At 41.1% G+C, this 17,660-nt stretch overlaps 1 protein-coding gene across 1 annotated transcript in view; it reads left to right on the top strand.

Moving 5' to 3' along the window:
* The window catches only part of lamb1a (laminin, beta 1a), a 98,841-nt gene that overhangs the window by 32,605 nt on the left and 48,576 nt on the right, over window positions 1-17,660 (top strand). The window contains exons 13-23 of the mRNA XM_068059037.1: window positions 255-390; window positions 472-630; window positions 725-852; window positions 2,053-2,173; window positions 2,627-2,828; window positions 4,070-4,213; window positions 6,603-6,834; window positions 6,932-7,095; window positions 7,859-8,083; window positions 10,881-11,098; window positions 12,983-13,079. Of these exons, the coding sequence (XP_067915138.1) occupies window positions 255-390; window positions 472-630; window positions 725-852; window positions 2,053-2,173; window positions 2,627-2,828; window positions 4,070-4,213; window positions 6,603-6,834; window positions 6,932-7,095; window positions 7,859-8,083; window positions 10,881-11,098; window positions 12,983-13,079 (1,826 nt within the window). The remainder of the gene's footprint in view (window positions 1-254; window positions 391-471; window positions 631-724; window positions 853-2,052; window positions 2,174-2,626; window positions 2,829-4,069; window positions 4,214-6,602; window positions 6,835-6,931; window positions 7,096-7,858; window positions 8,084-10,880; window positions 11,099-12,982; window positions 13,080-17,660) is intronic.

The following is a 17,660-nucleotide window of genomic DNA, read 5'->3' on the forward strand; positions in this document are numbered from 1 at the left end:
CAGACCACAGCTCCCACTCCATAGCCAAACATCTCCAATCAGAGCAGAGAATCTGTCACAGTCACCAGAAATATGTACAGAATTTTTTTGGTGAATTAATATTTTGTTTAATTGTGTTGCATATCCCCTTTGCCTATGCATTTTATGTTGCATGCAGGTATGTCAGTTGACTAATTACTTAATCTCTTGCATTTAAAACAAATGGATTTCGATGTTATAGGTTGTAAAAGGAAATGCTGATTTTCTTTTTACAGCTGTTCTGCAGAGACAGGCCAGTGTCCATGTAAAGAGCATATGGTCGGACGTCGCTGCAATGAGGTTGAATCTGGGTTTTATTTTATTGCCCTGGACCACTACACATATGAGGCAGAGGAAGCTGACTTGGGTCCTGTAAGTTAGCTTTGATTGTGGACTGATTTGTAGAGTTACTTTGACATTTTAAACATTTGTGATGGCATCTGTTCTTTGCAGGAAGTGACTATAGTACAGCGACAATATCCACAAGATCGCTCTCCAACCTGGACAGGAATTGGATTTGTAAGGATTCCTGAGGGAGCATATCTAGAATTCCACATACATGACATTCCATATTCCATGGAGTATGACATACTGATTCGCTATGAACCACAGGTTAATAATCTTCACTCATTAAGATGGCTACCCTAATAGTTTAGTAGAACTGTTAGAAATGTTGGCATGCCTGTAACATTTTTTTTCTGATCAGCTGCCAAAGAATTGGGAAGAGGCAAAAATAACGGTGTTCCGCCCTGGTAAAATTCATACCAGCAGTCGCTGTGTGAATACAACACCTGGTGATGACAACCAAGTCTTCTCTCTACCATCAGGATCAAGGTCAGAATAACTAAAAATACTTCACTGTTTTGCCTGTTAACTGACTATTTTAGATTTTATATATTCTTTGACGAAATTCAGAGGGAAAGAGAATAACAGACTTTTTAAGTAGCTAAAATTGATATAAAAACTGACCGCAGGGATCAGTGCTTGGGCCCCAGCTGTTCACAATATATATCAATGATTTGGATGTGGGGACCAAATGTAGTATTTCCAAGTTCGCGGATGTCACTAGGTGGGAATGTGTGTTGTGACGAAGATGCAATGTGGCCTCAAGGGGATTTGGACAGACTTAGTGAGTGGGCAGAACATGGCAGATGGAATATAATGTGGAAAAATGTGAGGTTATCCACTTTGGTAGGAGAAATAGATGTGCAGAGTATTTCTTAAATGGTAAGAGATTTGAAAGTGTAGATGTACAAAGAGACCTGGGTTTCCCCGTCAATAAGTCACTGAAAGCTAACATGCAGGTGCAGCAAGCAATTAAGAAGGCTAATGATATATTAGCCTTTATCACAAGAGGATTTGAGTACAGGAGTAGTGAAGTCCTGTTTCAATTGTATAGAACCTTGTTTAGACCGCACCTGGAGTACTGTGTGCAGTTTTGGTCCCCTTACATCAGGAAGGATGTTATTGCCATAGAGGGAGTGCAATGAAAGTTCACCAGACTTGATGGCGGGACTGTCCTATGAAGAGAGATTGGGGAAACTGGGCCTGTATTCTCAAGAGTTTCGAAGAATGAGAGGTGATATTATTGAAATCTACAAAATACTTAAAGGGATAGAGGGGTAAATGCAGGTAAGATATTTCCCCTGGTTGGGGAGTCTAGAACCAGGGGACACAATTTCAAAATAAGGGGGAAGCCACTTAGGACAGAGATGAGAAGAAATTTCTTTACTCAGAGTGTTGTGAATCTTTGGAATTCTCTACCCCAGAGGGCTCAGTCATTGAGTATGTTTAAAGCAGAGATTGACAGATTTTGAAATACAAATGACATAAGGGGATATGAGGATAGTGTGGGGAAAAGGCATTGAAGTGGATGATCAGCCACGATCATATTGAATGGCAGGGCAGGCTCAATGGGCTGAATGGCCTACTCCTGCTCCTATGTTCCTATAAAGAAAAAATTGTGAATCATAGGTAAATCACCAATGTGAAGTACTGGGCTAACTATGAACATTCGTCATAATGTTCCTCTAGGTACGTGGTCCTACCTCAGCCTGTTTGCTTTGAAAAAGGACTAAACTACACCATCCGTTTAGAATTAACAAAGTACTCTTCTGATGATGAAATGGAAACTCCTTATATATTCATAGATTCGGTATGTATATCTAAAATTATACTATAGAAACAAATAAGATGATCTAAAATTCACCTGTGGGAACGTTCTGATCAAATAAATGTATTGGCATGTCAGGGTTCGAATATGTCTTCCCTCTATTTTAATGTTTGCGAGAGTTCCATGAATTATGATCACAGCTTCAAGCCATTATGTATATAGTATTTACTAATGCATAGATGTTCATGGAATTGATTGAGATTTTGCAACTTGCACACCAGGTTACAGTTTCTCACTTTTAATTGTATCAGAAATTCAGATGTAGAAGTCAGCATGTCCTGTGGGATTTTCTGTCCTTTGTACTGAAAGTGGTAATGAGTAAAATTACTCAAGTCTTGATGTTTAACCACATAAAGTATAAAATTGCTTATTTATTCCTTTAAAAAAAAAGGATTTTGGAAAAAAGAGCTGATTCTTAATTAAATATTTTTCCAGCTTGTACTCATGCCCCACTGCAAGTCACTGGATATATTCTCTGTTGGAGAATCGAGTGAGATTGTCACAAACAGCATCTGGGAAACCTTCCAACGGTACCGCTGCTTGGAGAACAGTCAGAGTGTTACTAAGACTCCGATGACTGATGTCTGTAGAGGCATTCTGTCTAGCATTTCATCCATAATCCATGAAGGAGCTTTGCGTATGTTTATCTTAATTTGTTTTTCAAAAGATTTCTCATGAGGGACTACTGGTTAAGAAATGTAGGGTAATCAGAGTAGTGGTTGAATATTCTTACATTTGAAAATACATGAGATACCTAATTAACATGATATAAATATGATTAGATTACAGTTGGTGTACTGTATGCAATTTAGGACACACCATTATAGAATTAATGCAGGATTGGTACTGAAACCATAAAGGAAGAGGTCATGAGCTTTTTTCTGTTCAAAGGATTGCCAGAATATGGAATACATCACTGCAAATTGCTGCTGATAAATTAGCCCCAACACAATGAACTTGGATGAACATTTGAAGAAAAATATTAAAAGGTGGTCGAATGGCCCCCTTCCGTACTGAAAATTCTATGATTTTGTAAAAGCAGTAGCACGTCCTCTTCAGTGTGTTAACAGTATATGATGGTTTTTGCTGAAGATTTCTGTTCTGTACTGGTACACAGTAAATGCATGAAAATATTCTACTGTGACTTTGTTTTTAAAAGTAAATCGGTGCAGTAAGGGGTCATTGCTTAATTGGAAAGTAAAATTGTCAGCATGGTCATAAAGTTTTAGTAGCTTTGGTTTGTTTCATCAAATGAAAATTGCCAATGATTTGTGCACTTAATAGGAAGTTAAACATGCATTGAAGACTTAGACCAGTTAGTCTGACATTATTATTGAAGAAATAGTCAAATGTTTTAACAGGATGCTATTAATGTTCATTTAAAGAGCATAGTTTAAAAGTTATGGATCATGACCCTTGAGGAATGCTTTGAGGAGGTCTGTAGATCAGTGAATAAGGGATTTTGTCAGTATAGACTTCAATTTTCAAGTAGCATTTCAAGTTCTATGCCTGAAGCTATGTAAAACTGAATTGAAATAATGGGAAGGGAAACAGTGACTAATAATTATTCAGAAGGCCAAAGTGGTCCTACTGTTCACAAAGCCAGTTGAAACTAGAAGAAGGAAAGAGTGAAATTTTTGGGGAGCCATGGGAGAGATTTCAGAATCCTTTGTTGTCTTCTAGAGTTTTGATTATTTTTGAATCTCCCTGGAAATTGATTGATTAATTTAGGAAGATTCCATAGTACTGCAGATTGAAGCTGGTCTATTTCAAAGAGCAGATATGATTGAGGATTCTGATTAGAATATGATTATAGTTTCTCATGAAGCTTTCTTTTACTTGAATACTGTAAAGTGTACTTATTTTCTATTGCTCTAGCTTGCAGGTGTGACCCTCAAGGATCTCTCAGTTCTGTTTGTAATCCTAATGGTGGGCAATGCCAATGCCGCTCCAGTGTAGTGGGCCGAAACTGCGATCGATGTGCTCCTGCAACTTACGGTTTTGGTCCTAGTGGCTGCAGACGTAAGTACAGCTTTCTAAAATGGTGCAATTGGAGCTTAGGCCTTTTGCATTTGAAGCGTTCTAGAGATTGTTGAAGCGAAATAGTTATTTTATCTTCAGATCTTTTACTCTTATTCTTTTGGGCCTCCTTATCTCGAGAGACAATGGATACGCGCCTGGAGGTGGTCAGAATTACACCTTCATTATTGTGGTGGTGCAGTGAAAATGGAGGTGTTTTCCAATATCTTTGAAAGTAGGTGTTTTTAGACTTCATGCAAACAGTGTTGATGCAAATATGTTGATATTGTAGTCTTAGAGTGTCAGCCAATGAGTTGGAGGCAGGGCAGGACTTATGGCAGGGTTTGCAGCAAACTGTCTATTTTACAGCAAAGCAAAGTTCTTACAGAGTTTATTTAAAGAGCTTCTATGGAATACAACAGACAAAATTCATGACCAAAACAGCAGCTTCACCCAGTAAAAGCAGGGTGCTGGCTACAGCAAGATGCAGTGAGTGGAGAATAGTTATATAGTACAAATTATGTGCATAAAATCAATCCCAGTAACTTCTAGTAGTGATCTCCTGATGTGATTTGACGGGGGAATTACCCAATCACCTTCATTCTGGCCAGGAATTGTGCTGTCACTATGGAGCCATTTGTAGTGTGGGGAAGAGAGGGACAGGATTGCCATTTGCTCGCAAGGTTCCTGCATGGAGCACACAAGTGCTTCTGAAAATGGGAAAAGAGATTGGTAAAATATTGAACTTCTAATTTGCACTCTATGTGGCTGAGGAGTGCAGGTGAAGATTAATAATTTACTTTAATAAAAGCAAAATACTGCGGATGCTGGAAATCTGAAATAAAAACAAAGTGCTGGAAATACTCAGCAGGTCTGACAGTATCTGTGGAGTGGGAAGTAGAGTTAGCATTTCAGGTCTGTACTTGTTGATTTTCTTGAAGTACCTTCTATAAGCAGAGCTATGGTGGAAAGCTTGTGATATGACTTCATGTGAAATGGTGGCAGTACTAAACAATGGACTGTTTTTCCATTTGTATTTGATTTGTTCAATGCAAGTGTTCAGTGCTAAGTCATTTTTTATTTTACTTCTAAACATATCTAGTTTCAAATGATTTTATTTTGTGCTTAAAGGCACCATGCAATCCCAGTACTTCTATTCATGCTGGCTGCCACTTTTTGATTGAAATAGTTCCCAGAGCCTTAGAGATGCACAGGGCTTAAAATTAGTTAAAAATCCACTGTCATTTCTAAAAATTTCCTCCTTTGCTACTCCGTTACATAATTGTTCTTCTTGTCATTCATGCAGAGTTAAGGAAGTTATGGTTCCATGGGCCCCAGCAGCCTTTCTCAGTACCTCCACAAATGAGCAACCTTCGTATCCGAACCTAGCTGCCAGGCTATTTCAATAATTGGGGTGGAGGGAAACCATGGCCAAGCTTCATTCTGTTATCAAACATTATCTACAAGCTCACTCTTTTTTTGCAACAAGGGTCACTGGATAGCAGTCAGAATTGGAAAGCCTGGCTAATTTTCCCATCTTGCGTGCACTGAAACTCGTACTATTCGTGTCAACCCCGCACCGTTGCCCACCCCAACTGCCCTTACTGAACCAGGTCTCAATCAACTGTCACTCCCGTCCTTGCTAATCTGCATTGGCTCCTGGTCCTGCAATTGCTTCCAATTTTTATCTAATTCTGATCCATTTCTAACCTCCACCTGTCCTTCAAATTCCCTCAGTACTTTCTATTCCTCTGACTCTGGCTTCTGTGTATCCCTCTCTGCTATTAATCTTTGGAAACCGTACCTTGAGCGACCTATGCTCCACGTGCTGGAATTCTTTCCCTAAATCCCTTTTGACTTTTCACCTCCCTCATCCCCCTTTAAAACCCTCCTTGACCAAGCTTTGGGTCACAAATCCTGCTGTTCCTTTACTTGGCTTGGCATTCATTTTTGTTGTCATGTCTCTGAAACACCTTGGGACATTCTATATAAGTGCAAGTTGTTGGTTTTTCTCCACCTATCATTTCCACTGTAGCGCCACTACCTCTGGCTGTGTTGAGCTAACAATATTCCAGGGATCGAACCTGGTCCGATTAGCATAATCTCACCATAATGTAGTGCCATGGATTCATCCCCTAAAACACTGGAGGAATTTAGGCACTCATTTTAACTCCAATCTCAAGTAAACTTCCCAAAAATATTTCTTGTGTTGCTCTACTCTATTAAAGTAATGCTGAATTAGGACTTTTACTAACTTGTAAAATGAATTTGCTGTTTAGATCAAGATTCCTGTATTCAAAGCTGTAAGTGATTAATCCCAATACCATCATCAAAGTGATTGGCAGTTTGATATACCATTTCTAATACATATATTTTAAAAATTTTACTGTAGCTTGTGACTGCCATCTAGAAGGTTCTGTCAATGAATTTTGTCATCATATTACCGGTCAGTGTCGATGTAACGAAGGAGTCTATGGCCGGCAGTGTGACCAGTGTCAGACTGGATATTGGGGGTTTCCTAATTGTCGCCCATGCCAGTGTAATGGACATGCAGATCACTGTGATTTGGAAACTGGTGAATGTTTGAGCTGCAGAGATCATACTGGTGGACATAATTGTGACAGGTATTGTCTTTATTTTTATTGGTGTTCATTATCCCAGGTGAAATGTTTTTATCCAATATAAACAACTATTGTTAAAACCTCCTTGTTTCTCTCGTAGCTGTTTGTCAGGTTATTACGGGGACCCCGTACTTGGGTCAGGTGATCACTGTCGCCCATGCCCTTGCCCAGATGGTCCAGGTACTGGAAGGCAGTTTGCCACTGGCTGTTATCAGGATCCGAATTCCCAAAATATTGTATGCCTCTGTCACCATGGATACACAGGTATGTAAAGATGACGAATTGAAGCTCGATCTTATTTAGAATTTTATAGCACTGTTGTTCCCAGTGTAATGTTTAATGGATTACATTTGAAAACCAAGTGTTTGATTGTATAGGCAATATTAGAAATGTTTTTGATGAGAAATCTGTCCAAAGCTGAAGTAATTGAACTGCATAAACACACATCATTGTTTCTGTAACTGACCATGGTCATAGAATCATAGATATTTTGGTACCTAAGGAGGCCATTTGGCCCATTATGCCTGTGCTGCATCCCTGCTGGAGGTATGTAATTAAAGCTGGATTTAATGTTTACCTTAATAACTTCAATAACATTAATAACCTTAATAATAGCTCCCAATTTCTCTATGGCAGGAAATGCTGCCAATGTGGGATGTGTTTGCAAATGTTTCTGTTAAGGAGGCATAGTAAATATAGAAGATTTAAAATAGATAGCAGGAAAAAGTTTTTTTTCCCCCCTACAGAAAATGTGAGGCTGTGGAACGCTGTACCAGAGTTGGTGATTGAGTAGAGACCATTTCAACTTTTAAGAATCGATTGGACAGGTAGTTAAAGGAAAGTGGGAGATACAGAGATATGGGAACAGGAAGCACAAGATTAGGAATACTGCTCATGTGGAGGATTAACATTGACACCGACTGGCCTATTTCCAGGCTGTCATTTCTATATAATCTGTAATTTGTACCGGCTGTCATTACTCAGAAGATTTTTGTTTGGAACAGTTTTAATGGTTTATTTCTGCCAGGTGTTAGGTGTGATGAATGTGCATCTGGATTTTACGGTAATCCTAACGAGACAGGAGGACATTGTCAGGAGTGTCAATGCAGCAACAACATTGATATGACCGACGCAGAATCGTGTGACAAGCAGACTGGAGAGTGCCTAAAATGTCTATATCATACTGAGGGTGAAAGCTGCAACCTCTGCAAGCTTGGCTATTATGGCAATGCACAGCAACAGAACTGCAAAAGTAAGATATACTGGGCAAGTTTTTAAACTATACCTGAAATTAAGAATCATGAGATTCATATTTTGTTATATTCTTTTGACTGAATTATGTCCTTTCTAAAGGATCCCAATGTGTCTTGATTTTTTTTGTGGCATGTGCTCTCATCCACCCCAATCCTCTGTGGCCTTTTATGCTTTTTATCATCTTTTTATATTATGGACCTGTAAAATGTGCCAGTTCCATTTGTGCTAAATTTGCCCTGTTCATACAATGGGGAAGGTTCAGCAACACTGGGACAGTATGTGTGCAAGATTTGTGTATGCAAAGTTGCTAAAATGTTTCAAATTTGTACATGATCAGGTTTGCTGCTTTGGCAAAGGCCATGGCCAAAATGATAATTTAGTGGTCTATGTAAAAACCAATGAAAATAGCAATAGCATATGAACAAACTAAGAGTTCAACCTACTTGTGGCCAGATTCTAAATGGTGAACCCAGCACTGCTGGTGGCAGCCGTGTACTTTTGCCATTGATGATGCAGGATTACACCCAGTTTTGGTGTTTGTGATATTATGGCCTTTGTTCACAGGGTTATCTGCAACATTGCGCTTGTTATTTGGAGACAGTCTCGTTAAGTAAACAGTTATGAAATGTGCTCCCTTCCTGCCCTGATCGCCAACAATTGGGACAAATTAGGCATTTTTAATGACAAAAACTGAGCAAGAATGAAGACATATCTTTTTTTAATTTTAAAAATGCACAATATGAAAATGTTCTGGAGAGAGTCAGGACCAAGTATTGGTGTCTGTAAATTCCTGTGACTTTATCTTTTTAATCCTGTTACTCTTTTTCTTTCTTGATTTCTTTAGTGATGTTTTAATTATCCCAGACGAATTAACTTTTGAGTTCCCAAGTGGAATGAAGATGGACAATAGATAACTTCCATAGCCTTGTCTTTTTCACATTCATTGATGCACTTTTATCACCAGAACAACGTGTTTGTTCCCCATGGTTTCACAAGCCTGAGGAAAAATAAAGGCTTTGTTTACAAAAACACGCTTGATGATTTTAACATCAGAACAGAGTAGTAAAGTAATTAACAAAGGATTCTCGGGCACTTCAGTTTTGCTTCAATGGTTTTCTTGTTGACACTTGTGGAGCACAGTTCATTTGTTGGATTTAGCCAGTCAAATGCAGATGAAAAGCCACATATTGTGGAAATTATAAATTTTTGATCATTTCTTCGTTTCAATGAAGATGGAATTGAAGATCTGCTCGAGTTGTAATTCTCCAGCAGAAACTGACTTTTTTATTTTTCCCAAGTGCCACTCTTTTTCAGCTGTATAGCCAGCATCTTTCCGGATTGCTCAGTCACATGTCAAGAGCCTGAATTAATTGTGTATCGAACTGAAATCTGGTTCTGATCACAATCGAGTAGAAACCAGTGGTTTTTTTCTGGTTTTCCTTCAAGCAGTTGTGTATAAATATAATAAAAGCAAAATACTGCGGATGCTGGAAATCTGAAATAAAAACAAGAAATGCAGGAACCACTCAGCAGGTCTGGCAGCATCTGTGGAAAGAGAAGCAGAGTTAACGTTTCGGGTCAGTGACCCTTCATCGGAACTGACAAATATTAGAAAAGTCACAGGTTATAAGCCAGTGAGGTGGGGGTGGGGCAAGAGATAGCAAAGGAGGTCTAGATTGGACCAGGCCACATAGCTGACTAAAAGGTCATGGAGCAAAGGCAAACAATATGTTAATGGTGTGTTGAAAGACAAAGCACTGAATGCCAGCCTGGATTACATTCTCAACTTCTGAAATAGGGCTTCAACCTACTACAATCTTTTGTTAAGGCAAGAAGTCTACCACTTGGGCAAATTAATGTTCTTCATTTATGTCATACCGTTGCTAATTTTGCTTTGAAAGTTTTCATTAAGCCAAATAATTAATATAATTGGCCCAGATTTTCTGGTGGTAATGATGGCGAAACTGTAAAAATTCACAATCACTGCTCCTCTGAAACTGATAGCAACTTTTGGAGTCTGCACCGTTAAGCCCAGAAATCCAGAAGTTGCTGTCAGTGATTCAGTCCTTCCCAATAGGATGCACTGTTGAAGTCTTCTCAGACTGCAATCAAGTAGAAATCACTGAACTAATGAAAACTTCTCCTTTTATACTATAAGTCTCACTGTTTACAGCCCTTGAAAGAGTTGCACCTTGTTGAATGCGGCTTTTTTAATGGCGTTCTAAATTCATAATTACTGTTAACAGCCTCACTGTCCCTGAAAAACTAATTTTATATTTTGTACTGTCAAATTTATCAATTATGATAACATTCACTTTTTAAAATAAAATTTATTTCAAATTTGATATTTTATCTTCTACCTTAATCCCATGTGTATGTCCCAATCATTTATTTTGCTCCCTGTAAAATTTTAAATTAAAAATGAAAATTTCACTGCATTTTTCTGGTTTGCAGTCTGAGAAAAATTCAGTGTGATTGATTTCCTACCCTACTTGTTGATGTCATTGTTGCTGGTTGCCGGGAAATGCTTTTGGCGCCGGATTCGAACTGATGTTGGGAAAGGGGAAATCCGTGCCACGGAGATCGCTAGATTTTTGTGCGCAGCTTTCTGTGAGATCAGCAACGAGTGCTGTTGCTTCACTGCTGACTGCAAAATCTGGGCTAATGTAAACATTTTTGTTCTGTTTGATTGTTTATAATTTGTTCTGCAGTGTAATTTTGCATTTCAGAATAGTTCAAATGTAAAGTTTATCTGTGAAAGATAAATATATTTACCTCTCCTGTTTTGTTTTTAGAGTGTGTCTGTAATTACTTGGGTACAGTACAGGCCCAGTGCAATTCAGCAGATGAATGCCATTGCAACCAAACCACTGGTCAGTGCCCTTGTCTTCCCAATGTGATTGGTCTAATGTGTGATCACTGTGCACCTAATACCTGGAAACTGGCAAGTGGAGCAGGTTGTGAGCTCTGCAATTGTAATGAAGTCCATTCCCGTGCAGCATCTTGCAATGAGGTGAGAAAATTCCTGCAAAATTGTAACTCGGGTGGATCTAAAAACTTTTGGTTGAAATTTTGAACTCTTTTGTTGAGTTTCATGGTGCTCACTATTAAGAATTACTGAGCAAACATCCATTATTGCACTGCTTAAGTAATTCTAATGAATAATAACTTTTTTGCAAACATGTTTAAGCTGGTCCTTGAAGTGTAACTTGAGCATTTTATATTTCTACTGATGTGTGTATTTACTGAATAAACATAGCATGATGATCCAGTGGCCTTATAATTAGAATGTAGCAGGACATTTGATTTTGCACTCCAAGCTCAACAGAAACACACATTGGGAACTCTGACAGAGGCCTGGGAGCCATTGTGTGTTCGGCTTGATTTTCCCTTCATTCTGATGCACTGACCTCTTTACCACTACATGCTGCTGTTGCTTGAAGCCTGTAGGGTAGTGGTAAATTCAATAGTTTTCGATTAAATGTGACTCAATGAGGAGATTGGTTGGACTAATGGAGTAAACACGTGCCTACACATCGATTGTTAGTTTAGTGGTTATGGACTAGCAAACTAGAGTGAATTCAGATCCCCCTGTGGAAAGTTGTGAAATACATCTGGTAATTTATAGACTTCACAGGAGGGGGAGGGGGAACAACTAACCGGAAGCTGCTGGATTGTAATAAAAACCAAGCTGGTTCACTAATGACCTTCAGAGAAGATAACCTGCCACCTGTACCTGATCTGGTTTACATGTAACTCCGGTGGCTGATTCTCAAATGATCTCTGGGCCTAACAAACCACTCTCACCTGTAAGGTGGCCCACTACCAAGGTAACTAAGAATAAGCAGTAAATGCATCCTTGTTAGCATCACTCGCATCCTAAAAATGAATGAAGAAAAATTCAACTTGGGATTATGTGCAATTTCCCTTGAATGGCCTCGCAACTTTATCCAGCGAGTATCAGCGAGTACGTTCCAGAAGTACCAAGCAAATTTTAACCCAGATTTGGGCTGAGTTAACTGATCTCAAATGTGGCATTAGTGCATAGGAGAACTCTGCCAAAGATCCTATTTCTGGATCACTGATGGATGTGTCTGGAAATGAATGTACGGGGATATGGGGATAGGATAGGAATTTCCTACGATTCCATCCCTTTCCTCTTCTCTCTTTCTCTTTCCTCCATCCCTTTCCTGTCTATACTTACTGTCAAGGCACAAAATGAATAACGTCCACTAGAAACATAAAAGACTCATAGAATGGTTACAGCACAGAAGGAGGCCATTTGGCCCATCATTTCCATGCAGGCTTTCTGCAAGGGAAACTCAGTCCCACTCCCCTGCCTTTTTCCCATAGTCCTGCAAATGATTTCTGTTCAGGTGCTTATCCGATTCCCTTTTGAAAGCCATGATTGAATCTGCCTCCACCACACACTCAGGCAGTGCATTCCAGATCCTAACCGCTTGCTGCGTAAAAAAAAAGTTTTCTTCATGTCGCCTCTGGTTCTCCTGCCAATCACTTTAAATCTGTGCCCACTCGTTCTCAACCCTTCCGCCAAAGGGTACAGTTTCTCCCTATCTACTCTGTCCAGAGTGGGATACTAGAGGAAAACTGCATCCAGGCAGGGAGTTCTGTCTGAAGTAAGTTTTGGAATCTTGTATAGTAGGCAAGAATCCATTGCATGATGGTTGACCATAACTTTGATACTAATTGACATAAATGTGTTAATTCACTGAGACACCATAGCCATGGAAGTTGGGAAAGAAGTGCATTTTTTCAGCTTAAATGTTCGGCGTATTTTGTAGTTTGTTTTCTCAGTTTACCTTTTTCTTCAATTACAAATTGGTAAAAATAATAAATGTCAAAAGGAGATAATGTAAGGCTGCAATTTTTTTTTCAGTTCACAGGACAGTGTCAGTGTATGGCTGGATTTGGAGGGCGAACTTGCAGTGACTGCCAAGAATTCTTTTGGGGAGATCCTGATGTGGAATGCATGAGTAAGTAGCTGCATGAAATATTGAAGTTTACCTGATCGTTGCTGATGATGAAAAAACTCCAGGTTCAGGAAATACTAGTGACTTATTTCGGTGTTATGAAAACCCACATTGGACAATGCTGAAATGTAGACTAAATTTAATTGATAATTGGCTTCCTCAGTTTATTTTTTTTAAAACCCTCAAGGAATTTATGTAATTGAGATGCATACAATAGTTTTCTCACAGCACAACTGTTTACATTAAACACTCTAAGTATGGTTTTTGAAATTCTACCTTCGAGAAATCAAAGATCTTTTTGTTTCTTTGTGCTGCACTGTGTTTTTACTCTGCTCTGATTTTGTTTCAAGTTTCCACATCTGATATGATCAAGGGAAAAATGAAGTGCTGAGTACCTTTTGATGTTCCAAAGTAGTTTTTGTTGAAAAGTAGTGGCAACAACATGTACATCTAACATTAATATTTTTAATTGTAAAATTGACATAAAATGCTTATTATCTAGACTAGATCTCGACATGTACAGCAGGGGTACAATTGCTAGTAATATCAACTTGATGACTCCAGATTTAGAAGATGCTTTGGAAGTGACATCAATGTAGCTACCGAAAAGAAATGGTGTTATGGTTGCCAAAAAAATTTTTTATGTACAAAAAGAAAGGTGTGCATTTATATAGCACCTCTCATGACTGCTGGATTTCCCAAAGCCTTTGACAACCAATGAAGTATTTTTGAAGTGTAGTCACTGTTGTAATGCAGGAAATGTGGAAGGCAATTTGTGCACAGCAAACTCTCTCAAACAGCAATATGATAATGACCAGATAATCTGTTTTTGTGATGTTGATTGAGGGTGAAATATTGATCAGGATAACTCCCCTGCTCTTTGAAATTGTGCCATGGAGTCGTTTACGTCCACCTAAGAGGGCTGATGCGGCCTCAGTTACCGTCTCATCTGAAAGATGGCAGCTGGAATTTTACGTTGTGGTGGAGACCCCACCCATTGGCTGAAAAGTCAGGGGCAAGCCCATCTCCGCCAGGCCTGGAAGGCCATTCAGTAATTTTGTGTGGCCCAGGACCTTAACTGGACTCAGTCGGGACTTCCGCCCCTCTGAGGCAAGAAGACCCCCTCCAAGAGCTGCCGGCCAGTCAGAGGGCCTGCAGCTCGAGTCCCAGCAGTGCCACCGGGAGCAGTGGTCGCTGCTGGAACTGCACCCAGCAAGAGGAGCAATATGGATGTCGCCCTTGGAACAGGGGAGAGGGATTTGGGCCTCTCTGGGGACAATCGGCTGGTCCCCTGCAAAGCAGGTTGGGGGGGGACACTGGGTGGGGGTGCTGATCCAGAGGACAGGGGTTGGTATACCAGCGGGTGTGGCTTGTGCAGCTGGGAGGGCTCTTGGTGGAGCACAGCGTGCCTGATCAGGAGGGGCCCCCCTCCAGCCTGCAAGGCCTCCTCAGCTGACAAAGTGCCCGGCCACTGCTGGTAGGCCCCCCCAGCCCACTCCTGGAGGGGAATGTAAAACTCCGGCCAGTACCTCCAACAGTGCCGCACTCCCTCAGAACTGCACTGGAGTGTCAGCCTTGATTTTTGTGCTCAAGTCCTACAGCGAGACTTGAATCCACAACCTTCTGACTCAGGCAAGAGTACTACCATCTGAGCCACGACTCCTGTTGCCCAGCCAGTTCTTTATCCATCTAGCTAGTACACCTTGGACCCCATGCGCCTTCACTTTCTCCATCAGCCTACCATGGGGAACCTTATCAAACGCCTTACTGAAGTCCATGTATATGACATCTACAGCCCTTCCCTCATCAATCAACTTTGTCACTTCCTCAAAGAATTCTCTTAAGTTGGTAAGACATGACCTTCCCTGCACAAAACCATGTTGCCTATCACTGATAAGCCCATTTTCTTCCAAATGGGAATAGATCCTATCCCTCAGTATCTTCTCCAGCAGCTTCCCTATCACTGACGTCAGGCTCACCGGTCTAGCACGTGGCACTGGCAGTAATCCTGCGATTACTGCCTCTTGAGGTCCTACTTTTAAATTTACGTCCTAACTCCCTATATTCAGCTTGTAGGACCTCATCCCATTTTTTACCTATGTCGTTGGTATTGATATGTATCATGGCAACTCGCTGTTCGCCCTCCCCCCTCAGAATGCCCTCCAGCCACTCAGAGACATCCTTGACCCTAGCACCAGGGAAGCAACATACCATCCTGGAGTCTCTTTTGCAACCGTAGAAACGCCTATCTGTTCCCCTTACAATTGAATCCCCTATCACTATAGCCCTGCCACTCTTCTTCCTTCCCTCCTGTGCAGCAGAGCCACCCATGGTGCCATGATCTTGGCTCTTGCTGCTTTCCCCTAAGCTATATCCCCCAACAATATCCAAAGCGGTATATCTGTTAGAGAGGGGCATGGCCACAGGGGACTCCTGCACTACCTGCCTTCCTCTACTGTGCCTGGTGGTCACCTATTCCTTTTCTGCCTTTGCAGCATTTGCCTGTGGTGTGACCACCTCACTTAATGTGCTATCCACGATGATCACTGAATTGCGGATGCTCCACAGTGAATCCACCCATAGCTCCAGCTCAGTAATGCGGGTAGCCAGTAACTGCAGATGGATACACTTTCTGCACACGTGGTCATCAGGGACACTGGAAGCATCCCTGATTATCCACATAGCGCAGGAGGAGCATATCACGGGTGCAAGATCTCCTATCATGACTTACCTTTAGAATACTTAGTTACTCCCTTTAATTTAAAAATACGAATTACGCTAGGGGCCTTGTTCTACTCCAAACACTACCCACTACAATCTAAAGTCCTTACCTTTACTTTTGAAGCTAATGGACTGCAGTAGTATAAATAGAGAAAAAGTAGAAAATCTCACCTGAACCTACTTACCAAATCAGCTGCTTCCCTGCACCCGCGTCACTTTTTGAATCCTGACGTCACTTGGAATTCCACCGCCTGAAGGTCCCGAAGGTATGCCTCTCCTCAGCCCCTCTCGGGTCCCGGCCACTTTTCCTCTGTTCACGCCCTTTATCTCTCGCTCCGCCTCTCCTCAGCTCCTCTTGGGTCTCGGCCTCTCCTGCCTCTGTTCCCGCCTTTTATCTTCCTCTCTCTCTCTCTCTCGCGCTCTCTCTCTCGCTCTGCCTATCCTCAGCAATTCTCAGATCTCGGCCTCTCTTGCCTCTGTTCGCGCCCTTTATCTATCTATCTATCTATCTATCTCTCGCTCTCTCTCACTGCGCTCCGCCTCTTCTCAGCTGCTCTCAGGTCTCCCATCTGTTCAGGGGATTCCTGGACAAACAGAAATCTGATCTCACAAAGTCCCTGGGATCTTCTCGCAGACTACAGTTTGAAAATTTTTGTTTTCAGTATTGAGTGAGGTCATTTCTCCGTATAGTACTCAGCCCTATATAACTGTTAATAGTTGAATTGCATTTGTCATGTAAATAGCTTAAATTTAATAGGATTGTAAATGACTTCTTCAGATATTGAGAACTATACATTTTGAAATCCATAGTTTGATTCATTACTGTAGTTTCACAATTTACTTTTCAGTCATTTTTTTTAAATCATGGTGGCAACCATACACTTATAGTGAACAGAAAATCCATGATCTTGCTTTATATCTGTAAATATAGCAAGTGGGAATCATTGTCCCACCTTTGACTGACTAGAGGCCTGCTACCCGACCCAAACCCGATGGGACCCAACGACGTGTGTCGGGTTGGGTCGGTTCGGGCCCATCTTCTGGGGCCGGCTTTCAGGCTTGGGTCGGGTCGGGCCAAGTCCATGTCGAGTCGGGTTGCGCCGGACACACACAGTAAGCGCTCTACTGGTAAGTATTGAAATTAAAAAAACTTGCCCAATCTGGGAGTCCGGGACGAAACTGAGTCTCCGCGCTGTGCGATGACATCACTATGATGTCATCGTGCATGCGCTGCAGCTCGGTGGAGCTTCCCAGTGGGAAGGTAAGTAAAGCGATGGTCGGGTCGGGCTCTGGGCAAAATCGGAGGGACTCTGGGCCCAGTCGGGCGCGGGTCCGCTGTGGTTCGGTCGGGTTCTTTTTCCTGACCTAAAGCAGGCCTGTATGACTGACACACTGGTGTTTCTGGGGTTAGACAATTTGCATTATACAGATAGGCACCTGCTTGGTGAAGTTAGGGGTGGGGACAGATACAGGTGCATAGTGCAATCAGTGAGCAGATTTGGAATCGGTCAATTGGGTTGATTTTACAGTGGACACTGTTCGAGTCTTGGAATGTTCCAGGCCATGAATCCTCATAAAGACAATCTAGTACGCTCCACTTTTATAAGGGTGCTGTATTCATTTGCCTTTATTTTCCACTGCATAGTACATGGGATTGCTCAGGAGGCAGGGCTGGTGGGAATTCTGGTGGATGACCCTTCTTGGCAGTACCAATGTTTCATATATCAAGGGAAGCAGAAAGAAGAAATCTACCCAGTCATGTCTTTAGCCCCCAGTTAGTTACCAGGTCCTGCCCCACTTTGTCCTCCCTCTTATTCTATTTTATTTATTTATTTTATTTTATTTAGAGATACAGCACTGAAA

Source organism: Heterodontus francisci, chromosome 27, assembly GCF_036365525.1.
Source record: "Heterodontus francisci isolate sHetFra1 chromosome 27, sHetFra1.hap1, whole genome shotgun sequence".
Lineage (NCBI taxonomy): Eukaryota > Metazoa > Chordata > Chondrichthyes > Heterodontiformes > Heterodontidae > Heterodontus > Heterodontus francisci.